Here is a 24274-nt window from a genome sequence, read left to right as displayed (position 1 = left end):
TTCTTACAGACCCCAGAACCACCAGCCCAGGGATGGTACCACCCACAATGGGCTGGGGCCTCCCCCATCCATCACTGATTAAGAAAACGTCCTACAGAGGGTCTTCTGGAGCCATTTTCTCAACTGAAGTCCCCTCCTTTCAGCTAGCTCTAGCTTGTGTCAAGTTGACATAAAACTATCCAGCACCCCCTGTATTCCATGGGTGCCAGGGATCAGAACACCAGGCCTTGTGCTTTTTTTGGGGGGGGGTGTTTTTTGTTTTTTGACAGGGTTTCTCTGTGTAGCCCTGGCTGTCCTAGAACTCACTCTGTAGACCAGGCTGGCCTTGAACTCAAAATCTGCCTGCCTCTGCCTCCCAAGTGCTGGGATTAAAGGCGTGTGCCACCACGCCCGGCAGGCCTCATGCTTTTGTGGTAAGTGCTTTGCCCGCCAAAGCACCCCACCTTATGTATAAATGTATGTATTTATGAATAAATGCTGTCTGCACACATGTCTGCAAACCCTATGCATGCCTGGTACCTGCAGGGACCTGAAGAGGGTATCGGATCTCCCTGAAGCTGTTGTTAGGTGGGTTCTGGGATCTAAGCCCGGGTCCTCTGCAAAAGCAGCCAGGTTTAAAGATTTATTTATTTATTTATTTATTTATTTATTTAAAGTACACTGTAGCTGTCCTCAGACACTCCAGAAGAGGGAGTCAGATCTCACTACGAGATGGTTGTGAGCCACCATGTGGTTGCTGGGATTTGAACTCCTGACCTTCGGAAGAGCAGTCGGGTGCTCTTACCCACTGAGCCATCTCACCAGCCCGCAGCCAGGTTCTTTACTGCGTCATCTGTCTCTCGTAATGTAGCTAGGATTGGCCTCAAACACGATTCTTCTGTCTGTACTTCCAAAGTGCTGGGGTGACAGACCTGATCCGCCATGCCTGCTTCAACCCACGCTCGTGATATAAGGAACCTATGGTGTTGAGTCCCTCTGACTTACTCCGCTCTTAAAGGTCCCATCACCTCTCAACATTCACATCGGCGACCACATTTCACCAAGAGTTTGGGAAGGGACAAATGTATCTTTTGTTCTCCTGATCTAATTGTCTCAGAGGCTTCCTGCCTCTTCTCCTAACCTGAGCCTAGTCCCGGAAGCTTCTAGCCTCCATACAATCTTATCTAGGCCTAGAGTGTTTTCAGCCTCTGAGACTTACTGCTGAATAAGCTCACCCTTTCTAGCTCTTTCTGAACACGGGCTGGTTGGTCAACTGTTCTGGCTCGAAACTTCTCCCCACACTGACTGGTTCAGACTGGCTTCTTTCAGCTGCTGACTGAATTGCTCTGCTTGGTCTAGTACTAACTCTGGCAATCTGTCCTAATCTTCTGCCTCCGGCTCATTCTCTGGCTTCTTCTGTCCTGTGTCTAGCTTGTACTCTCTTCAGCTTGTGTCTGTACAACTCTCCCGGTAAAACGTCCTCTCTCCCCTTCTCTCTCTGCGCTGCTCTCTTTGGTAGCCTCCAGACCTCCATAGCAGCTTGGGGGCGCCTACCTTCTTGTCCAGGTGTACATTGGAAACATATGCAGTACGGATTCCTTAGTTGGGAAGAAGCGATCCAGTCTGGACTAAAGTGTGTGTATGCAGCGCCTACCGCATCCTTCTCTCTGACTTGGATACCGCAGCAGGTCTTGAAGACCAAGGGGCCTGGCTTTGCCCTTTAGGCATTTTGGGGAGTCTGCTTGGTCTAAGGGGAGGTGAGCTTCAGGCTTACACTTCTTCATAGTGTGTCACCTTGAATAGGTGAGTCCTCCACCCCTCTGAGCCTTGTTTTGCTCATCCGGAAATAGGCTGATAGGAGGACTAGATGAATTTGACACACCCTAGAACTCAGGAACCTGGAGAGTAGAAACCAGCAGGTAAGTGCTAAAGTGAGCTGCTATGAGCTTAGCCTTGCCCTGTGTGTTTCTGAACCCCTCCCTGCTTTCAGCACCCTTCAGTTCCCTCAAAGACCCTACTCTCGTTTACAGATAGGGAAACTGAGGCCAGGAGAGGTAATTTATCCAGGACCATACTGCTAACACATGGCAGGCCATCGACTCCGGGTCCTTACCATTGTGCCACACAGCCTCCTTGCTTCTGGGAGGGAAACTGCTCTCAGACTTTGGGGGCCCAGGGACTGTGCACGTTGAGTTTTCTCCTGAGTGAAGACAATGTTTACCCAGTGTTCCCTGGGTGAACTGGCACCCAGTTATGTGCTGTGGACGGGCAGATGCTTTGCTCCCAGGAGCTCAATGGTGCCAGCTCTGACACAGGAGGATGCTGGGACACAGCCGGGGGCGGGGCTTGGACCGGCTCAGTTCCTAGTCTTGTCTGAGCGCCTGCTTTCTTTGCTTCCAACCTGTAGTGCACAAGCATCTCCCTGCCTAGCAGCAGGCTGTAAATAGGTTCTGAGCAGACCACGTGAGCTCGCCCGTTCCGGGTCAGAGAAGATGCTCTGTGAGCTAGGGACTCTGGCCTCGGGCAGCCGGGCTTGTAAGGCTGCAGTGCCCACAGACTGGGGAGGGAGGAGGGAGTGGGGAACACTGTTCCCTACCATTCATGGTCTCCTCCCTGAGTGCTGTCTGGGCCCTCCCTCCTCATGCACCTCTGATTCCTGCTGCTCTTCCCCTCCTCTCCCTTCTGAGTCCCTCCCCACCCCCTGCGTAGTCACGTGGGGGCACCATCGGATTTAAGCTTAATCTGCCGGGCTGCTCAGCCCAGCAGCCTGGCATTGGTGTGTTAGTGCGTTGGTGCATGTAGCTGAGACGCTCTTCGACCTCTGTACTTTGAGGAGGGGGGCTGTGGAGTGCCCACAGACCCCCCTCTCCATGAGCCTGGGGCTGGCAGGATCTCTGCAGGCTCAGCTGGCACTGGAGATTGTGATCCAGGTGGGTCCGGAGGGCCGGGCCGTGTCCACCCTGTCCAGGGGCAGAGCAGGGCAGAAGAACCGACCTTGTAGTAGTGGTGAGAGGTGGTGAGTGGAGGGAAGTGTGGGGAAGTGTGCGAGGGTTGCAGTTTGCAGGTCAGGGGGCCACACAGGCCAGTGCTGGGACTCCTTAATCTCAGTGCACAGTAGTGGGGGAAGGGCCCCTCGTGGACTTTAGGGATTACTGGCCTCTGGCACAGCAAGATCCTCCTACCTTCTCTGCCCTTCAGGTCCTGCTGGGGCCCAGCGCTAGGAGAGACACTGAGCAGGCGCTCTCTGCAGTTTACCCTTGTTTCCTAGTTTCTCTAGGACTTGGGCCACAGGATTTGCCCAACTCTCAGGCCAGGAAGTCAGGGGTCTAGGATCCCTGAAAACTCTCTCTTCTCACAGTCTCTGGAGAACTGTGTTCTGGGACCAAACCAAGAGAAGAGCCTGAGTGTGCAGAACCGGGTCCAGGACTTCCAGGGAGCCAGCCTGCTTGTCTGCGCCAGGGAGGTCATCGCCAGCAACCTCTCCCGGCCTGAGACCCCAGGTACCACCTCCCTACCCTGTCCAGGTCCTTCTCCCTTCTCAGCAGCAGGGACACAGATGGTGCTGCTGTGTAGTGTAGTGCTGTGTGTGTGTGTGTGTGTGTCGGTAAGCGTGCACACACGTGCGCGAATACATGTATGTTGTAATGTGTGGCTCATACACACGTGTGTACAGGTACATTTCCTGTGAGCACGAGGATGACAAAGAAGTGCTCTGGTGTTCTCCACCGCTTCCCTTACCTCAGGATCTCGCACAGCTTGGAGCTAGGCTGCCAGCCAGCAAGTCCTACTGATTTTCTCGGCTCTTTGCCAAGTCGCTTTTGGGTTACAGGTGCCCGAGGGGCCATGCCCAGCTTTGTACATGGGTGCTGGGATTTGAACTTAGATACTCATGCTTGTGTGTAGCAAGTGCCCTAATGTGCTGATCCACGTGCTCAGCCCCAGACCCTACTCCTTGAATGCACATAGGGAGACAGGCACAGCTCTGTGATGAAGGAGCCTCCAGAGCCTGAGATGCAATTATTTTATTTACTCCCCATGTGGCACAGCTTTAAGAGAGGGCGGGGCTAGCCCTTTCCACTCATTGCTTCAGATTTGAACACCAGATACTGAATTTTCTACCGGAGATGGTGTGAGCTGTCTGAGGCTAAGGGATGGGGTTGGGGCCAGCTCAGACCAGGCTCTTATAGGGGCTTAAAAAGCACAAAAGCTGCCGGCCACAGGTCCTCCTGGGGTGCAGCATGCATAACTTGGTTGTGCAGCCTGAGTGCCTGGACATAAGGCCAGCTGGTTCGTTAGTGGTATGGCTGCTGTTATCCAGTTCAGACTCCGTATCAGGCCAGGGCTGTCTCTTTGAGTGGACAGCCCTCTTTGAGGGATGCTGTGACTCCCAAAGGTGGGGAGGCTTAATGACCCCACCCCCACCCCAAAGGCTAGAAAGCCTGCAGTGTGTGTCCCTGTTTTTCAGGGTGAAAGTTACAAGCTAGGTGCCACTGCTACACCATAGTTTCTGAGGTCCTGAGAGAACTGGGTGTGATGGTGCTTGCCTAAAATCTCAGCCTTTGAGGGGTGGGGGAGGGGATCAAGAGTTTCATGCCAGCTCAGGCTGCTTAGGGAGACCTTATCTCAAAAACAAGGAAACAAAGCAAAGGTATAGAAGCCCTGCCTTTGAGTAAAGCTTTACCATGGGCTAACATTAGTCCACCCATTTAACAGATGAGTAAAATTGAGACCTGAATAGTCCTCAGAAAAGGAGGGAGCAAGAATTCAGAGCTTTAGCCGGGCGGTGGTGGCACATGCCTTTAATCCCAGCATTTGGGAGGCAGAGGCAGGTGGATTTCTGAGTTCGAGGCCAGCCTGGTCTACAGAGTGAGTTCCAGGACAGCCAGGGCTACACAGAGAAACCGTGTCTCGAAAAACCAAAAAAAAAAAAAAAAAAAAAAGATTTCAGAGCTCTGTGTTTCGAGGGTGGTGGGTGCAGAAAGACATTCTCCTGACTCCTAGCTAGAGCCTTCCTCCTGTATGTTCTGGGGATGTGGCCACAGGGCTGTAGTTGTTTGTACACAAATCTAGCTCTTGGCCTCTCTTGCCGACCTTCCTGTTCCCAGCTTTCTTGGCCCCTAGGTGTTGCAGCCACACACACCCGGGTTCCTCCCAGGTCCAGTCCACCTTGTCTCAGGAATGAGTAGAACACATGTGGGGGCTAGTGCCCCTCCACTCTAGCCAGAAGTCAACCTCAGCCCTTGTCCCTTGTCAGCCCCACTCCAGGTCCCAGAGATGGCCTCACTGCTGTCGCTGCAGGAGGAAAACCAGCTGCTGCAGCAGGAGCTGTCCCGCGTGGAGGACCTGCTGGCCCAGAGCCGCGCAGAGCGGGATGAGCTGGCCATCAAGTACAATGCTGTCAATGAGAGGGTGGGTGCTGCGGCCCGGCCTGGGTCGGGGAGGGAGGTGCCTTGACCAGGCCCATGGGCCTCGGAAGGATAGATATCTGGTTTAGACTATAAAGTGCTGCCAACTAGAGTGGCCTTGGGTGCTTGGCGGCCGGGAGGGAGCTGAAGGCGGTTGGAGGTATATAGAAGTGTGTGGAGGATGGAGTGTGTACTGACAGGTGGGATAACGGTTGTAATAGTAGCTCCCTATATGGAAAGCCTCCAATGTGCCAGGAATGTGCTCAAAATTTAGGGTACCAAAGTTGATGATGCCCATTTAACCAAAGAGAGAATAGAGGCCCAGAGAGAGCCCAGGAAGAGCCATGACCCATGTCACAGCCTTTGCGGGGGCAGAGAGCCTGCTGGCTGCTATAGGGTCCAGTGTATGCTTGTGGGAGGCCCTATCTTGATGGAAGCCTTTGTATTGTATCATGTGTATCTCTGAACACCCTCTGGTGGTGGGGTATGACCATGTCCTGGTCTGCTTGCTCAAACACGCCTCTGACTTGTTGGGGCTTGCTAAGGAGCAGAGTGGGGGCCTCATAGGGGTCCCCTAGCTTCAAGGACACTACAGAATTCATTTCTTAGAGTCCACAGGGGGTACAGGGACAGGGTGGTAGGAGCACTGGGTTGGTACTGTTGATGGGTCAGAGCCAACCTCCTGGTTCTGACCCAGGACACAGTGTCAGTCCCCTGGGGACTGCCTTTTTGGTGCCAACTTCAGCAACTGATGCTCACATTGGCCCCAGATTGACAAGGGAGTAGAATAAGTAGGTAGTCCCTTCTCTTTTGTGTGGTCTGCAGTGGGGCTGGGGGGCTGTGTCCACTCAGATCTTCCCCTCAGATGTTGGCACACACAGCCTACGTTCCTGATGGTTGTGTGCCTGAGACAGTTTGGGTGAGACCCCACCTGGAGGCAGAGATCAGGTGAAAATGACCTTGAAGGCTTTTCCTGGGGGAGGGAGGGGGTCCACAGAGAGCGTAAAAACCTAGTGGTTACAGATGGAGAAACTGAGGCCCCGTAGTGGAGCTGGATAAGACCACAGGTCCAGGGCTGTGATTGTACAGTGCATACGGCAACCTGTGCCTGCAGATGACAGGTGCCCTGTGGCCACACAGGCCTGGCAGACTGGGTAGGGGGCAATCAGTGAGGTTGTTTGCATCCTTCAAACCCCACATCTCCCCGGAATAGGGAGTGGAACGTGAGCCAGGATTCATGCTCTGGTCATTGCATGTCCTGTAGAGAAACTGACGCAGGACTCCCAGAGGGCACCTCCTAGGTCCTCAGTGTCCCCAAGAAACAGGTATAGTGAGATTCGTGGGAGAGAGAGAGGGCTCTAGAGAACAGACTCCCTGGGTCCTCCCCCTCCCTCATGTGTCCATGGCAACCAGGGTTTAGTGAGTTAATGGGGCAGGAGAGCAACGGTTGCTAAGGGAGACAGTAAACTACTTTCATCCATTCTTGGGGCAGCTCCTTTCTAATGGAACTGCAAGTCAGATGGAAAGGCTGTTTTGTAAAGGGCAGAGTTTGTGGAGAGAGGTGAGGTCTGGCCTGCAGTAGCCTGGCACCGAGCACTGGGGAAGCAGGTGGAGTCCCTAGTTACTGCTCAAAACCCCTCCATACCACAGGCGCCAATAGTGCCAGTGTCACATGTATGTGCAAATACACACATCGCAGGCCACAACTAGACAGACCCCACAGAACACAACACATAGAGACAAACCCACCCAGCTGGGAGGTGGTGGTATATGCTGTTAGTACTCTGGAGGCAGCGGCGAGAGGATCTCTCGAGATCTGGCGTTCCAGAACAGCCAGGGCTTAGACATCCTCAGACATTCAGACTATATGTAGCCAGAGCACACACAGTCCTGTCCTGGCACAGTAACACCTGGGTGGACAGTCACAGCATCGCCACATAACCAGAACCAATAGCACGGCACATTCTGCACGTCTCCTGGCTGGCTGCACACAGACAACAAAAGACCAGAAGCCAGCATGAGCTGTCGGTCAGCTCACAAAGGCACTCACTCGTGCGCATGTGCAGTCACTGCCACCACCTGTGACCCGCCCACGGAGCCCAGAGTGTCCTCCCCAGGTCCCTCTGACATTCACAGATACCTAAGCTCATGTCCTGGTACATGCCGATGGACACAGTGCCTGCACCACCCCCATAGACCTTGTCCAAATGCACCTCACCCAGGAGCGTGAGAAGGCCCAGATATGAGGTGTCAGCACACACCCAGCGTATACAAGGCATGCAGGGTGAGCCACTCTCACCAGCACATTACACACACACACACCTTCCAGGGCTATGTGACAGATGTGGGCACTGCCCACTTCTCGGGTTGCTTGGGCTAGAGACTCAGAGGAAGTTCCTGCTGCCACCCCCCTTAGCAGCCTCAGCTCACAGTGCAGCCCCGTGTACTGTGCTGACCCCTTCCTGTTGTTGTTATCCCAGGGGACACAGTCACCCTGCCTACCGGCATCACTGTGGGTGGCTCTCAGCATCTACCAGGTGTACTGGGCTAGTATAGGCCTGGAGGGCCACTGACCTAGCCTGGGCCTCTGGTTAGTGTGGATGAGAAAGGCCCTCCCATCCTGCTGGCTTCCCTTTGACTGGTGGCCCTAACTTGTGTGTGTGTGTTTGAGGGTCCTGCTGGTTAGCGTGGGTGCTTGGGAGATGGATGGTAAGCGTGGGTTAGCATCGGTCATCTGGGCTAGGGATCGGTCCCCTGTGTGTGTTCATGACCCTAAGTGTGCTCATCTTTGGCCTTTCCCCTCTCAGCCCCTTTCCCTGACAGCTAGAAGTTGGGAGACCCCAGAAAGAGCAGCCAGGACCATCAGGTACCCAGACAGGTTTGAGGGGGCTAGTGGACAGGCCTCTATGTGCCCAGGGTACCGGGGCTGGCACGCTGCACAATAGCTGGAGTGGAAGAAGTTAGACAGGAGTCCTGTGAGGTGAGGGAGATGGGGGTGAGGGGCAGAGCAGGTGCTAGGTAGGGCACATACAGATGGATCTTAAGGCTGTGTGTTTGCTGGGGCTCCTCCGTGTCAGCCTGGGGTGGTCGAGACTGCCTGTGTTTGCTACAGGTGCTCTCTGTGAGCTCAGATCTTCTGTGTATTGATACCTCTGCTCTGAGTAGATTCACATGTACTGAAGTTGTTAGTTCAGTGGTCTCAAACAGTCCCTGGGTGTGAGCCATCCCACCCCACAGCCAATGTGCTAGGTACTAAAATCCAGTGGGGAACAAAAATCCAGGCTTTCCTGAGGTTGCCTCAGGGAAGAAAGAGGGGTCGGGAGACCTGGCAGAAGTCTGAGGCAGAAACCATAGTGGGACGACTCTGTTCTTTAGGAGTAGCCGCATGCACGGAGGGGGTGGGCACTTAACTGTCTGCCTGCAGGACCATACATGTGCAGACATGGTGGCAGGTCTACTGCACATGTGCATGCTTGTCTCTTGTGTGGCCTGTCTGTGCCATACCTGTTCTGATTGTATACCCATGCCCACCCCATCCATGTGCGCATAGCCAGCCTTTGTTACTGTACCTTCTTTATCAGTGTGTGCCCGTGCCCGCCCCACATATATTCTCATGTCTGCATTGCATGTCTGTGCCTGTTCTGTGTATCTAAGCATGCTCCATCTGTGTGCCCATGTCTGCCTTGCATGCCCAAGCATGTCCTATCTGTGTGCCATGCTCTGTATGCCTCTGTGTGCATTGCCTTGTCTGTGTGCCAATGCCTGCTCTGTCTGTATGCTCATGTGCACGGCATCCTGGACCTACCTGCCTGTAACTGCTCCTCGGAGTGCATGGCCATCAGGTTGCAAGGCATTGTGGGTCTGGGCCCGCTTCCCAGGAGGCACAGGACTCTCACCCAGGGCCCTTCCCTGCAGCTGGAGCAGGCTGTGCGGCTGGAAACTGGGGAGCTGGAGGCACAGGAGCCCAGAGGGCTGGTGCGGCAGAGCGTGGAGCTGCGGAGGCAGCTGCAGGAGGAGCAGTCCTCCTACCGGCGCAAGCTGCAGGCCTACCAGGAGGGCCAGCAGCGGCAGGCCCAGCTAGTGCAGCGGCTGCAGGCCAAGGTCAGGGCTGCCCACCCCCACCCCTGCCCTCACTCCACTTCACTTGGCCCTCACCTCTGGGCTCACGCTGCCCCCTGCACATTGCCAGATTCTGCAGTACAAGAAGCAGTGCTCAGAGCTGGAGAAGCAGCTGATGGACAGGTCTACTGAACTGGAGCAGCAGCGACTGAGGGTGGGTGACAGGGTGGGGCAGGCGTAGACCTTCCTGCCTCTGCTCTCCTCCTGACGCCCCTCCTCCTCACCTAGGACACAGAACACAGCCAGGACCTGGACAGCGCTCTTCTGCGCCTAGAGGAGGAACAGCAGAGGTGAGGGGGTGGGACAGCCCGTGGGCACCCTCTGGATAAGTGAGCAAGTGCCCACTGAACACCCCCCACCCCTCCTAGAAGTGCCAGCCTGGCCCAGGTGAATGCCATGCTGAGAGAGCAGCTGGACCAGGCCAACTTGGCCAACCAGGCTCTGAGCGAGGACATACGCAAGGTGACCAGTGACTGGACCCGCAGCTGTAAGGAGCTGGAGCAGCGGGAGGCAGTGTGGAGGCGCGAGGAAGAGGTGAGCAGGGCAGTGGGGCGTCCTTGCAGGGGTTCAGTCAAGTCCAGAGAGAGACAGGGAGCCTGACCATAGTGGTCCCGGCCTTCTTGGGAGAGCTGGCCTTGGTCACACATGCCCGGGGCCAGACTGGCCATTTCTTCCATTCCTCGTGAAGTGTAATGTCACTGTTGCATGTAGAGAGTTAGTGACCAACCCATGGTCATGGTCACTCCCTGGCAGCTGGGAGGTCTCTCCAGGCCCTGAGTGCTCTCTGCTTCTCAGGAAGACACGGGTCCTTTCCTAGGCCATGCTGGCAGGCCCCTAGGACAGGCATGCAGCAGTGACCCTAGCATCTCTCTCCCTAGTCCTTCAACACCTACTTCAGCAGCGAGCACAGCCGCCTGCTCCGCCTCTGGAGGCAGGTCATGGGGCTCCGACGGCAGGCCAGCGAGGTGAAGATGGGCACGGAGAGGTGAGGCTGCTGGGGGCGCAGGGTGCATCCTGCCCTGGATGAGCCGTCTCTGCAGATGCAGAGGCAGCTGGCAGGAAGAGGCATTGCTGGGGCTCAACTGGACTACGCTCTTCCTACTGCATTCAGAGCCACTCTGGGACAGGAACTCTCCTACTCCCCCATTTTACACCGAAGATCAGAGAAGTTGAGTGACCATCTCAGGTCACACAGCAGAGACTAAATGAGTTCAGACTTGAAGTCTTTTTGTCGTCATAGCTTGTTTGGATCAGGAGCTGTAGATATTCACAAAAAATTTTTGAGATATCATCTCACCATGCAGCTCTGGCTAGCCTTAAATTCAGAGATCCACCTGCCTCTGCCTTCTGATTGCTGGGATTAAAGGCAGACATTACCATGCCCACCAGAGTTTTAAATTTTTGAATCTTTTTTTTTAGTTCAAGTCTTATGTATTCCAGGCTGTCAGATCCTCACGGTACAGCGGATGATGGCCTTAAACTTCCCATCGTCCTGTTTCCACTTGAGTGCTGGAATTACAGGCGTGTGCTAGCATGCCGGGATTATGTACGGCTGGGGACTGAACCTGGGGCTCTGCATGAGTGAGGCCCCAGCCTCGTGCTTGGATCTTGTTCTTCCAAGTGCTGGGGCTACAGGTCTGTGTCTTCCACCATTCCTGGCTAAACTTTTTTCCTTTGGGTCTCTTGAGTCTCTGTCTGTTCAGGAACAGCTGGCTGTCCTCAGGGATTCCCATAGTCTGGCTTTTGCTGTCCTGTGTTTATGTGAGCCTGCCTGCCACAGATCTGCGGCTACATCACAGACTGCTGTTTTCTTGGCAATACTCAGAACCTCCCTGCCACAGATCTGCGGCTACATCACAGACTGCTGTTTTCTTGGCAATACTCAGAACCTCGGCAGTGCACTGTCCCCCACAGGAGCCCCCTGGCCGGGGCACATGCCTATGGACTGTGCGGCACTCGCCTGCCCCCTGCTGTTGGATACTCAGCACTGTAGTTCATGCGGAGAGTGAGCCCACATTGGGACTTTAAAGTGGGCCTTGTTTTTTTATTAGCATGGAGACCTTTTTTTTTTTTTTTTTTTTTTCTGAGACCGGATCTCATTATGTAGCTCTGGCTGGCCTGGAGTTTGGTGTGTAGTTCAGGCTGGTTTCAAACTCACAGAGAACCCTCCTGTCTTGACCTCCCTATTTTATCCTTGACTAGGGCACATACTTGGGGTTTCCATTTCAAAACGGTGCTGGTGAGAAGTCTGCCCTCCCTCCAATGTGACCCCCTCTCCTCAGGGCAAGTGAGGACCCCCAGTTTCTTACGTGGCTTTCCTGGGTTAGCTTATAAAGCAAATAAAGCAGCTATCTCCCACTCCACTCCTTGTCTGTCTGTCTGTCCATCTGTCACATACCCCTTTTGTCTTTTGGTGTATATACGCTGTATAATTTTATCATTGCTTCTCCAATTTGCGTTTATTGTGTGTGTGTGTGTGTGTGTGTGTGTGTGTGTGTGTGTGTGTGCGTGCATGTGTGTGTGTGCGTGTGTGCGTGTGTGCGTGTGTGTGTGTGTGTGTGTGTGTGTGCGCGTGTGTGCGCACACGTGTAATAGCCAGGAACGACTTCTGTAAGTCAGCTCTCTCCTTCTACCATGTAGGTTTCCAAGCCCACCCAGGTCATGTGACCTGGCAGCAGGCACCTTTACACATAGTGCATCTCATTGCCCCCACAACCATTTTTTGGAGACAGGGGTCTCACTCCGGAGTCCAGGCTAGCCCATAATGCTAGCCTCCTGCTCTGCCTCCTGAGAACTTGAATGGCAAACTTGTGCCTCCATCCAGCTCAGCTTAGCTGTGCTTGAAGAGCCTTCTTCATCTGCTTGCTTTCCTGGGAGGCATACCCGTCAGGAGTAGCTTCCCTGTTGGTCTTCCTTGGGTCTAAGACCCGCTGACTGGATCTCCATCCCTTGTGTGGTAGTGAGCTCTCTTTTGATGGATGTTTGGCATCGTCAGGATTGCCACTCCTGCTATACCACATGAACCATCTGCCATTACTTCCGTGCTAGGCCTATGGAAGCCGTGTCATAGATGCAAAGGGCTTTTCCTAGGTGCCTTCCACTGGGGTCCTAGCCACTTACCCTCCCATCAGTGCCATAGGGCCAGGCCGACTTCCCCGTAGCTTCACTCACATTGGACTTTGTTTCCCTGCTCTGATAGTGAGTGTCACAGGTCAGGGCAATTTTGATTTGTACATGGGGGCCACCACACACACACAGCCCCTTGTTTTGCTCTTCCTCAGGGACTTGTTGCAGCTGGGCGGGGAGCTCGTCCGCACATCCCGGGCTGTCCAGGAGCTGGGCCTCGGACTGAGTGCCAGCCTGCATCGGGCTGAGAGCAAGGCAGAGGCAGCTCTGGAGAAGCAAAAGCTGCTGCAGGCCCAACTAGAGGAGCAGCTACAGGCCAAGCTGCTCCGGGAGAAGGACCTGGCCCAACTGCAGGTGCAGAGTGACCTGGACAAGGCTGATCTCAGTGCCAGGTGGGTGGGAGCAGCCCGTCCACAGCTAAGTCCCCTGTAGAGGGGTCACCTGGAGCCTCGGGACGGTGTTTACCAGGGCTGGGCTCTTCCCTGGGGAGCCTGGGTGAGCTTTCCAGGCTCCGTGTTTGACCTCTGATGACGTGTGTAACCCCTAACTCCTTCCTCCTGGTTGAGCCCCCACTGCTCTCCTGTGAGAGGCAGCTGCAACCCCGTCCCCATGTTTCAGCTAAGAAATCAGGTCCCCAGGCGAGAAGTGACTTACTCTAGGTCCCATCTGCAGGGAGGTAGATCCTAGGGTCCTTGAGGAGTTTCAGGAAACACAGACATACTCGGGTGAGTTTGAGGGGCAGCAGCAGGTCCCCCACTCACCTCTTTTGCTCTCTCCTGCAGAGTGACAGAGCTGGCCCTGTCCGTGGAGCACCTTCAGAATCAGAACTCAGAGAAGGACCAGGTCAACAGGACCCTCTCTGACAAGCTGGAGGCCCTGGTAAGATGTGGCGCCAGCCAAATCCATGGCTGCTGGCTGAGGGCCAGGCCGCTTGGGCCATGTTAAATGTCCCATCCAGACTGGGTGCTGCCCTCATGGTACATGTCAGGCTTAGCACAGTGACATCCACCTCCTCTGTCCCCTTCCACCCTCTCTGCAGCAAACCATTACACAGTTCAGGAAGTCAAAGCCCAAGGGGTCTCCAGTCCAGGATGTGGGGAGTCAGGGCTTGGGTTCCCTCTTGGGCGCCCACTGCTCCCCTGGAGACGCATATCCCCAGGGCACCGCCTGGGCGCCACACGTTTTTTGTAGGGTAGTTTGGGCTCTTCCTCACTAGGCCAGGTGACTGGGACAGGGTACTGTGCGTCTCTGGGCCTCATCTGTTCAGTGGGGGCAGTAGGCCTGTGTGTTATGTCCCTAACTGCTACCTGAGGGCACCAGGAAGGAGCGACTTCATACTTTGGCATAGTCATAGACTGTGAGCAACCTTTCTTCTTCTTCTTCTTCTTTTTTTTTTTTTTTCCCTAGACAGGGTTTCTCTGTATAGCCCTGGCTGTCCTGGAACTCACTTTGTAGACCAGGCTGGCCTCGAACTCAAGAGATCCGCCTGCCTCTGCCTCCCAAGTGCTGGGATTAAAGGCGTGCGCCACCACGCCCGGCTATGAGCAATCTTTCTTGTCACTAGGAGTCACTGCGGCTTCAGGAACAGACAACCCTGGACACTGAGGATGGAGAGGGGCTGCAGCAGACCCTGAGGGACCTGGCACAGGTATGGTTACAGCCCACACAGGGCTGGCCAGGCTTTTCTGAGCCCCTCCCACCTCTACCTACTTGCCTTGGAACTTTGGGATGAACGGGGAAGTGGGTGGGACCTGTTCACCTTTGCTGGCTCTCACCCAGCCTTGCTGCCCTTAGCCCCTGTGAGAACCGTGATGGCACTGAAGGGCAGTGAGGGTTTTGCTTGGCAGGCTGCACACTGGTGGGTATGGACTCAGGAAGGCTTCTTGGGGAAAAGGTCCTTGCCTGTGACCAGCTAACCCCTACACCTTTTTCCTCCTTCCCCCAAGGCTGCCCTATCTGACACTGAGAGTGGTGTGCAGCTCAGCAGCTCAGAGCGCACTGCGGACACCTCTGACGGCAGCCTGCGCGGGTTCTCTGGCCAGCGGACTCCAACTCCACCGCGGCATTCTCCGGGTCGAGGTCGTTCTCCGCGCCGAGGCCTGTCCCCAGCCTGCTCCGACTCCTCCACACTCACGCTGATCCACTCAGCCCTGCACAAGCGCCAGCTACAGGTTCAGGTAGTCAGAGACCCAGGAGGCGGGGGCGGGGGCGGGACCGGGGACCATAGCTGCTGATAGAGAGTTCTAGAAAGAATCAGAGTCCGGAGTGCCTGGATGGCTGAGAATGTCACAGAATGGGGGCTAGAGCCCAAGAAAAGTGGATAAAACTTGGGGCTAGGACCATCAGACAAATCTGTGAGTAGGAATCTGAGCCAAGGCTAAAGAAAGCTTGAACCCAGAGGCGGTGACTCGGGAGGGCATGAGGGGGCGTGGCCCGGCCTTTGTGGGTGGAGTCAGTGTCTAGGGGCGGGGTTCTTGGGCGGTTTGCCAGATCGGGGGACGCAGGGAGGTGGGGGCACAGTGTGTGTGTGTGAGTGTGTGTGTGGGGGTGATGTCGGCTGCCCCAGGCTCGTCCAGTGTTATGGAGCTGTTAGAAGAGAGTGAGTGGGCTTCTCTAGACCCCACCACCCCCATACCCCAGGACATGCGTGGACGCTATGAAGCCAGCCAAGAACTGCTGGGTTCCGTACGCAAGCAGCTCAGTGACAGTGAGGGCGAGCGGCGTGGCCTGGAGGAGCAGCTACAGCGCCTGCGGGACCAGACAGCAGCCTCAGCCCAGGCCCAAGAGGATGCGCAGCGCGAGGCCCAGCGCCTACGCAGTGCCAACGAGCTCCTGAGCAGGTGCGGGGAGGGGGGGGCACGAGGGGCCGGCAGGAGGCGCTGGGCCTCACCAGCCAGGCCTTCCAGCCCGAGGGCTCCCACCAGCCAGCTGGGAAAATTCAGTTTTCAAGGAAGTAAAAAAATCATTTGTTACTCTAGCCACATTTCAAGTGCCCCATTGCCACGTGTGGCTATAGACCATTCTAGAATTCTGCTCTTAGTCCTGTTCTGAACTGTTTCCTGCTGGTTGGTTGCCTCTTGTTGGGAATGAACCCAAGGCCCGGTGCATGCCAGGGAAGAACAGGAACGACCCAGCTACGACCACTCAGCTACGACCCAGCTATCCTAGAGACGATTCTTTTTAAAGATTTATTTATTTATTTTATGTGTATGAGTACACTGCAGCTGTACGGATGGTTGTGAGCCTTCATGTGGTTGCTGGGAATTGAACTCAGAACCTCTGCTCATCCAGGCCCCACTCACCCTGGCCCAAAGATTTATTTATTATTATATGTAAGTACACTGTAGCTATCTTCAGAGACACCAGAAGAGGGCATCAGATCTCATTACAGATGGTTGTGAGCCACCATGTGGTTGCTAGGATTTGAACTCAGGACCTTTGGAAGAGCAGTCAGTGCTCTTAACCTCTGAGCCAGCTTTCCAGCCTGACAATCCTTTAAAAAATATATCTATTTATTTATCAATTCAGAGTTTCTCTCTGTAGCCCTGAGTGTCCTGGAACTTACTCTGTAGACGTGGTTGGCCTCAAACTCAGAGATCTGCCTGGCCCAGCCTCATAAGTGCTGGGATTGAAGTCATATATTACTATGCCCTGATAGAGACTTTTTTTTTAAATGTTTACTGTTGTTCTTTTAAGATTTATTTATTATTATACACAAGTACACTGTAGCTGTCTTCAGACACACCAGAAGAGGGCATCAGATCTCATTACCGGTGGTTGTGAGCCACCATGTGGTTGCTGGGATTTGAACTTAGGACCTTTGGAAGAACAGTCAGTGCTCTTACCCGCTGAGCCATCTCGCCAGCCCCGATTGAGACTTTTTAAAAGAGAATTTTTGTTTGTTTGTTTGTTTTGTTTTGTTTTTCGAGACAGGGTTTCTCTGTATAGCCCTGGATGTCCTGGAACTCACTCTGTAGACCAGGCTGGCCTCGAACTCAGAAATCCGCCTGCCTCTGCCTCCCAAGTGCTGGGATTAAAGGCGTGCACCACCATGCCCGGCAAAAGAGGATTTTTTTTTTTAATTGTGTGCATGTTGGCATAAGTACTCCCAGAAGCCAGAGCTGTCAACTGTGGGTCTGGAGTTACAGGTGACCATGAGCCACACAGGGTGGCTGCTGAGAATGGAAGTGCGCCTTGTGAGGGCAGCATGTACCCTAAAGAACTGATTCATAACTGTTAACTTCTGATCTCCACTCATGTGTCAGGCTCACCCCACATACAGCACACAAAAATAATTCAAATGTAATAGCATTTCCTCTAATGAGACATTCTTCTATTCTCCTCTTAGCTACCTGGTAGTTTTTAAATTTGTTGTTGTTGTTGCTTTTTAAGTCTGCTTTTCCTAAATAAAACAGGAAAGCTGGACTTGATGGTCCACGCCTTTAGCCCCAGCTCTTAGGAAGCAGAGGTGGGCAGATCTCCGTGAGTTCAAGGCCAGCTTGGTCTACATTGGGAGCTTTAGGCCAGCCAGGGTTACATAGTGAGACCTTGTCTCAAACAAACAAACAAACAAACAAGTCTCTAAGAAAAACAGAGACTCATGGCTTATATTTGTAACCAGCACTTAGGACACTGAGGCAGGAGGATCGTTTCAAGTTTGAGGTCAGCCCAGACTATACGGCAGTTCCAAGCAAGCTGGGGCTATATTATAAGGCCAGCCCGGTCCACAAAGGGAGTTCTAGGGCTATACAGAGAAATCCTGTCTGGAAAAAACAGCAACAAAAGGAAACAAAACAGAGAGAGGAGAAAGAAAATGGAGGCGAACTCAAAGTACATGTACACACACATACGTACACCCCAGCCTCATCTGCTTATCCTGACCCTGGTGGAGCGCTGGCTTTGCCTTCTATAGCCCTGACAGCATGGAGGCACAGGGTGTGCGTGTGTGCACATTCATAAACCTATTGTATTCCGGATTGTTTGCCGGGTGCTGTGCCTGTGTGTCTGTCAGAGTCATTGTCACACAGCAGCTAGAAGACTTTCCAGACTCTTGTTCTGAGTGGGGATGGCGGTAGCAGGGGGCTCACCTGAGACCCGGCCTTTGGTTTCCTCCCAAGGGAAGGGACTGGGCCTTTTAAATAACTGTGTCCATGGTGAGAACCTCGTTTCCATCTGCTCTTAATATCATGACACCAGTTGTTTTCTACCGTGGTAGTTAGCATACCGGGGGACTGGCACTCTGTATACAGAGTGGGCCACCCTCAGCCTGACCTAGGAACCCCAGCCAACCTCTGTTCAGGACTATGGAGCTGGAAGACAGCCATTCTCTGTGAGCCCTGGGCATTCCGAGTGGCTTCTTCTCTGTGGTCCACTGTCTGCATGCTGCAGCTCCATGCAGGGGGAAGCCCTGGGTCCAGATCCAGCTCTGTCCAGTTTGCTAGATTGAGGGTGACAAGGTGGTTCCTGGCCATCTATCCATCGATGCCTGTGTGTCCTTGGAACCTGGCCCTGGCCTCTTCTATGTGCTGGGGTGCTTAGAGGTGACACCAGCATCTCCATCCATTCCTCTGGGGCTGTAGTGTTCAGGCTGGGGAAGAGACCCAGGCTCTCAGTGCTGGGTGGTGTAAGTGAGATGAGTCAGTTGTGAAAGCATCAGGGAAGGCTTCCTGGAGGCAGCAGCCTCCAGTGGTCAGAGTGGTCAGTCCAGCCACCATCCCTTGGGGAGGGTAGCCTCAGAAACTCCCTCTCCTCTGCCTGCTTGTCCTATAGGGAGAAGGGGAACCTGACCCACAGCCTGCAGGTGACCCAGCAGCAAGCTAAGGAGCTGCGCCAGGAGCTGGAGAAGCTGCAGGCTGCCCAGGAGGAGCTGAAACGTCAGCATAACCAACTGGAGGACGCGCAGGAGGACTCGGTGCAGGAGGGCGCCCGGGCCCGCCGGGAGCTGGAGCGCAGGTGGGCTGCTCATCCTCCTCCCTGGGTGACACTGACAGCCCCACTCCAGAACACTGAGACTTGGGAATGGCAGTCACCGTGGGTCCAGGAGGTGATTAGAATGATTCAAGATGAATAATTCTCATTTAAGAAACTTAAAACACCAGGCATGGTGGTGCACACCTTTAATCCCAGCACTCAGAGGTAGAGGCAGGAGGATCTCTGTGAGTTCCAGTGTAGTCAGGGATATGTAGACAGGCCCTGTCTCAAAAGACAACAAGAACAAAAAGTGGCAGTGACTACCACTATACCGTGGCAGTCACAAGAAGTGCCAGAGACCACTTTCAGCACATGTCCCTTGTTGAACCCCCCACATAACTCCGAGATTTAGAGAAGTCTCTCCATTTTGTGGAGAGCTGTCTTTTTATGTTACTTTTTCTTCTATGGGTATGAGTGTTTTGCCTGCATACCTGTTTGTACAGCACTTGCATGCATAGTGCCCATGGAGGCCAGAAGAGAGTGTCGAATCCCCTGGAACTGGAGTTACAGATGGCTGTGAGCTACCTTGTAGGTCTTAGGAATCCAACTGGGGTCCTCTGGAAGAACTCCCAGTGCTCGCTCTTAATGTTGAATCATCTCTCCAGCCCCCTGCAGCCCCATTTTATACATAGTAAAAACTGAGGCACTGGGAGTGGGGTCATGAAACTTGCCCCAGGGCGCATAGATGGTAGAAGAGCCAGGATTTCACCCTGCACTGTTTGTGTCTCTGAGGCACAGGCACTGGTCATGCTTAGAGCGTTGGTCAGTGGGTGTGCAGTTGCTCCTAAGCCTTGGAGGCAGCAGGCGCCATCTGAACCTGTATGGCACCGTACAGATGTGACAGTTGGCTCCCAGAGTCACAGCTGAGGCTGTGGACTAGGTTGTCCTTGTAGGAGAGGCTCTTGTGCTCCAATCCTACCAGTGCCTCACTCGCCCGGGCCCAGCATCCTGTGTCCTGCATGGGGTACAGAGCAGAGAAGTGACAGGAGTCTGTCCCTCAGCCATAGGCAGCTGGAACAGCTGGAGGTGAAGCGCTCAGGGCTGACTAAGGAGCTGGTGGAGGTGCGGGAGGCACTGAGCTGCGCCATACTGCAGAGGGATGTACTGCAGACGGAGAAGGCAGAGGTGGCCGAGGCGCTAACCAAGGTGAGTCCTGTCAGCCACATGACTCATGGCTCTTCCCATTAGCCAGACCACTCAACGTCAGGCTGTGGGCTGAGCATGCTGCTGACCCCTTCCTCTGGATAGAGACTGACTTTTTATTCTTATCTATCTGTTACTGTGTTTTAAATCTCCCTCCCCCATACTCCTCCCCCTTTCATCCCCCACCCCTCTCTGCATGTTAGCATTTGTGCACCTGTACACTGGTGTTTGTATGGAAGTCAGGACAGCCTTGGTGTCCGACCATGTTTCCCACTTTATTTAAGTCCCTTCACTGCCCCTTGCTGGGTCTTGAGCTGCTGGGGTCCTCCTGCCTGCTTCCACTATGCTGTAGAGACACTAGGACTAACCTTGTTAACTTCTGCATGCAGCTGCTACAGGAACTCACGTCCTGCTTGAGCGGTATGAGGTTTCCCCACTGAGCCAGCTCCCTAGCCCCACAGGCTGACTTTTGACCTAGGCCACAGATCCCTGCTTCTTCAGGGGCTCCTGAGACCAGAGCCTGAAGCTCAGGGTCACCTGATCCTTTCTGTGGAAATATGTTCTGGGGCTGAGGAAGTTGGGGGTCATGGTCCTGAGAGTCCTTGGAAGGTGCTTGTCCCACTTCTGGTGGCCTAGGCTCTGTACGATGGCGCCCTAGGCTGCAGCTGCCCCCTGGCTCTGCCTCTCGTTCCTTTCTTGGGCAGCTCTTCAGTAGGAGGTATCTTCCTGATAGCCTTCTTTAGTGGGGATTGTCTGACTCATGTCAACCCTTTCTCCTCGGCCCCAGCTCAGTCTGTAAGGGTCTTCTTCGCTGGCTCTCTCCCCCACTGTTGCCTTCCTGTCCCCACTGCAGGCTGAAGCAGGCCGAGCGCAGCTGGAGCTCTCCCTGACCAAGCTGAGGGCAGAGGAGGCCTCCCTGCGAGACTCCTTATCCAAGATGAGTGCCCTGAATGAGAGCCTCGCCCAGGACAAGCTGGAATTAAACCGCCTTATCGCCCAGGTATGCTGTATACCAGCGCGAGGTCCCCTCCACCAGGGAGACACTGTAGAGACATGCTGGGCTCACCGCCCCCCCCCCTGTCTGTCCTGCTGTCCATCTTTCATCCTGACTGCCTTTCTGTGTTTCATAGAAGGATGCTCTGGGGGCCCTGCTCTATTCTGGTGCTTGGTTCTCAACCCTGTGGACACCCTTCCTTCTCCCTTGCGTGCCATCCCTGACTGGCTGTGATCGTTGGTAGGATGAAGGAAGGGACATCCCGGTCCTGGGAGAGTCCCTTTGCTCCTCAAATCTCTGTCCATACAGCTAGAGGAAGAAAAGGTGGCACTCCTGGGCCGCCAGCAGCAGGCAGAACATGCCACTACGATGGCCGTGGAGAAGCAGGAACTTTTGGAGCAGCTGAGGCTGGAGCAGGAGGTGGAGAGGCAGGGCCTACAGGGCTCCCTGTGTGTGGCTGAGCAGGCCCGGGAGGCGCTGGAACAACAGATCCTTGTACTGCGCAGCGAACGCAGCCATCTGCAGGAGCAGTTGGCCCAGGTGGGCTGAGCCCCATGTAGATTTGTGGGTAGGGGCTCCTGGCCACTCACGTGATATTCTGGAATCAGCCACGGGCTCAGGCACTTGCCTCTGGGTTCATACATATCTCACTTCTGCTAGCTAAGGGCCTTGAGCAAGCTATTATACCCCTCATCCGGGCCACTTGTCTATCGCTGAGACTAAAATTCTGTCACTTAGAGGACAAGCTGACTCTGGGCCAGCCCTGGTGAAGATCCATCCTATTTGGTGAAAGTAGAAAGTTTGGTGGGAAACTGGAACCACACAGCCCGAAGGCAGCTTAGGGTCCCGGGGCTCCAGGGCTCCAGGCCCTGCAAAGCAGCCTGACCAGCTGCTCTCCTTACCATTTGCTGAGCTTCTCAGGTTTGGGCACAGGGCAGAGTGAGTGACTGGGGTCCTTGTTTTTTCTCATGTGCGTTTGTAGACATAGGAAAGGCTAGGGTTTGCCTAGGCATACCAGTGCAGAGTCCGTGCTCAAAGCCCAGCCTCCTGCTACGAGGCCAGGGCTGGGCCCGACCCCACGTTCGAGTGCTGCGTGGTGAACCAGCCAAGGCTCCTGCTCATTGTCCCTGGGCTGGCTAGCTCTCCCGGCAGCTGAGTGGACGGGACCAGGAGCTGGAGCAAGCCCTGCGGGAGTCCCAGCGGCAGGTGGAAGCACTGGAGCGCGCTGCCCGGGAGAAGGAGGCTATGGCCAAGGAGCGGGCTGGCCTGGCAGTGAAGCTGGCAGCAGCAGAGCGGGAGGGCCGGACCCTGTCAGAGGAGGCCATTCGCCTGCGGTAAGGAAGGTGTGGGCTTTGCCCCGCTCCCTGCAGGGGGCGTGCTGGGTCCACACCCTGACCAGCCACGCCCCGGGGTTAACCCAGTGGAGCAGTTACTTAAGAGCCTGGCTTACCAATGCCACCTCGCTCAGGGAGCCGGGGTTAGCTGGGCAGGGAGGCTGGCATTTGGCCCACACTGGCCACACCCTAAGACCCACAGTTACCTGGGGCTGGGGAGGCTGAGTTCCAAGGCCTCAGGGACGATGTTGCTACAGCCTGGAGAAGGAGGCCCTGGAGAGCAGCCTATTTGACGTGCAGAGGCAGCTGGCTCAGCTCGAGGCCCGCCGAGAGCAGCTAGAAGCCGACAGTCAAGCCCTGCTGCTGGCCAAGGAAACTCTGACTGGTATGGGGGCTGAGTCCTGGGGCTTTGTGCTAGACTTAAGCAGGAGTCAGTCAGAAGTTAGGAGCCCTGAGTGAGGTGCATGGCTATGGCTGGCCTGGGTTCCTTATCCAGGGCTGTCACATGGCTCCCTGAACAGGCCCTTCCCTCTCTGAGTTAGGTTCCTTTGGCACCAGAGGTAGGGGCATGGCCACCTGCCTAGCCTGTTGCCAGGATGAGGTGAAGGAGCTAGCGAAGGCCTTGGCAGAGTGCCAGCTGTGGCTGCTGCTGCTTCGTCATCAGGGAGGCTGGAGGGTTCTGAGGTCCTTAGAGAACTCTGGGCTCCATCAGCTGCTGTCGTGAATCTCAGTCCCATGGTCCCAGCCCAGGGTTCCCGCACGCGCCCCACACTCTGTACTCGGTCCTTCCAGCTCAGCACAGTAGCTCAGCAGCTGTGGGGGTCATGGAAAGCAACTTTCCAGAGTCACACAGACCCAGGGAGGGCAATGCTGTTGGGCTCACACCTGGGCGACATACACAGGTCCAGGTGGGACATGCCTCCTGCTTTGTCCCTCAGTGAGGGGCACTGTCCCTAGTGGAGACACTCCATAAAGCTTGAGTGGTTGCTGGTCTTGGAGCATCGTCTTTGACGAGGATGAGGTTAAACTAACCAGGCGCATCATCCAAGCCAAGTACTGTGATGTGCTAGGGCATATGGATTGCATTGACCCAGCAAGCGTGTCAGTGACAGAGACACTGTGTCTTTGATATCCTTCTTCTCTGTGGTGCCCTTTTCACCAGCCATTCTGTCCCCTGTCCATGAGGAGAGCAGAGCCAGTGAGCCCGTGAGGCAGGTGGGGAACTGGTACCCAGAGGGGTGAGCCACTCCCTCAAGGAAGTCAGCATTGGTGCCACGAAAGTGTTCTCACCTGATTTTGCCCGTGTGGCTCATACAGCCCAAGTCTGCCGGTCCAGAGGGACATGTGACTCAGCCCTGCCTTCCTGCCATCCGTCCCTCTTGTGCAGGGGAGCTGGCAGGCCTACGGCAGCAGGTAACATCCACAGAAGAGAAGGCAGCCTTGGACAAGGAGCTGATGACCCAGAAGCTAGTGCAAGCCGAGCGGGAGGCACAGGCCTCTCTGCGGGAGCAGCGGGCAGCCCATGAGGAGGATCTCCAGAGACTGCAGCATGAGAAGGTTTGGTCCTGGGGAGGAGTGGGCAGGGCTCTGAGTCTCCCTGTCTCTGTGCTCTCCTCTGTCTTGCCCTGCCTCAGTTTCCATATCTGTGAAACAGATGCCTGCCATAGAAGATATGAGGATATATAGCTGGGGGTAGCTGAGAAGATAAGGGGTGAGGGTGGTTGTCCTTATCAGATACATAGAGCTCCAGGCCCCAAACCAGGTCTAAACCTGATGGAGACCCACAGTCATTGGAGCAAGGCCGGTGTAGCATACAGCAGAAAGCAGGGTGTGGTGGCGTACACCTTTAATCCTAGCACCCAGAAAGCAGAGGCAGGCAGATCTTAGAGTTCGAGACCAGTCTGGTCTACATAGTTCCAGAATAGCCAGGGCTACATGACGAGAGGCCTTGTTTCAAAACAAACAAGTGTCCAGTAGAAAGCTTCTACTTCATCAATAAGGTTCAGGACTGACAGGGCAGGGCGTGCCAGGGAAGTCACTTGCACACTTGAGTCAGCTTGTATTTCCTGAGTTTGAGTCTGACCTTGGTCTCACTCCACTGATGCCATATAAGGTTTTTGTGCCTTCATTTTTCCTTCCATAGAAACGGATAGATTGCTATGGGGTCCTGTGAAGGGGTTAGCGCAGCCACCAAGTGCTTAGTA

General features: G+C 54.7%; 1 protein-coding gene across 7 annotated transcripts in view; it reads left to right on the top strand.

The window, feature by feature from the left end:
- The window catches only part of Crocc (ciliary rootlet coiled-coil, rootletin), a 43979-nt gene that overhangs the window by 4187 nt on the left and 15518 nt on the right, over window positions 1-24274 (top strand). For 2 of the 7 annotated variants that reach the window (XM_006538800.4, XM_006538801.3), the window contains exons 3-21: window positions 3338-3479; window positions 5234-5388; window positions 9300-9485; window positions 9574-9657; window positions 9732-9793; window positions 9872-10037; window positions 10382-10488; window positions 12785-13021; window positions 13412-13508; window positions 14194-14277; window positions 14576-14806; window positions 15270-15469; window positions 18399-18581; window positions 19601-19745; window positions 20596-20742; window positions 21046-21276; window positions 21877-22070; window positions 22328-22455; window positions 23458-23627. In XM_006538800.4, coding sequence (XP_006538863.1) covers window positions 5254-5388; window positions 9300-9485; window positions 9574-9657; window positions 9732-9793; window positions 9872-10037; window positions 10382-10488; window positions 12785-13021; window positions 13412-13508; window positions 14194-14277; window positions 14576-14806; window positions 15270-15469; window positions 18399-18581; window positions 19601-19745; window positions 20596-20742; window positions 21046-21276; window positions 21877-22070; window positions 22328-22455; window positions 23458-23627 — 2787 coding nt within the window. In that variant the 5' untranslated portion in view covers window positions 3338-3479; window positions 5234-5253. Of the gene's footprint in view, window positions 1-2144; window positions 2910-3337; window positions 3480-5233; window positions 5389-9299; window positions 9486-9573; window positions 9658-9731; window positions 9794-9871; window positions 10038-10381; window positions 10489-12784; window positions 13022-13411; window positions 13509-14193; window positions 14278-14575; window positions 14807-15269; window positions 15470-18398; window positions 18582-19600; window positions 19746-20595; window positions 20743-21045; window positions 21277-21876; window positions 22071-22327; window positions 22456-23457; window positions 23628-24274 lie in introns of those variants that run through there. The other 5 variants (XR_001784132.2, XR_881420.3, NM_172122.2 and 2 more) reach the window with 5 other exon arrangements.

This window comes from Mus musculus, chromosome 4 (assembly GCF_000001635.26).
Source record: "Mus musculus strain C57BL/6J chromosome 4, GRCm38.p6 C57BL/6J".
Classification (NCBI taxonomy): domain Eukaryota; kingdom Metazoa; phylum Chordata; class Mammalia; order Rodentia; family Muridae; genus Mus; species Mus musculus.
Note: the sequence above shows the minus strand (reverse complement) of the source record. Positions and strands in the feature narration are given on the sequence as shown.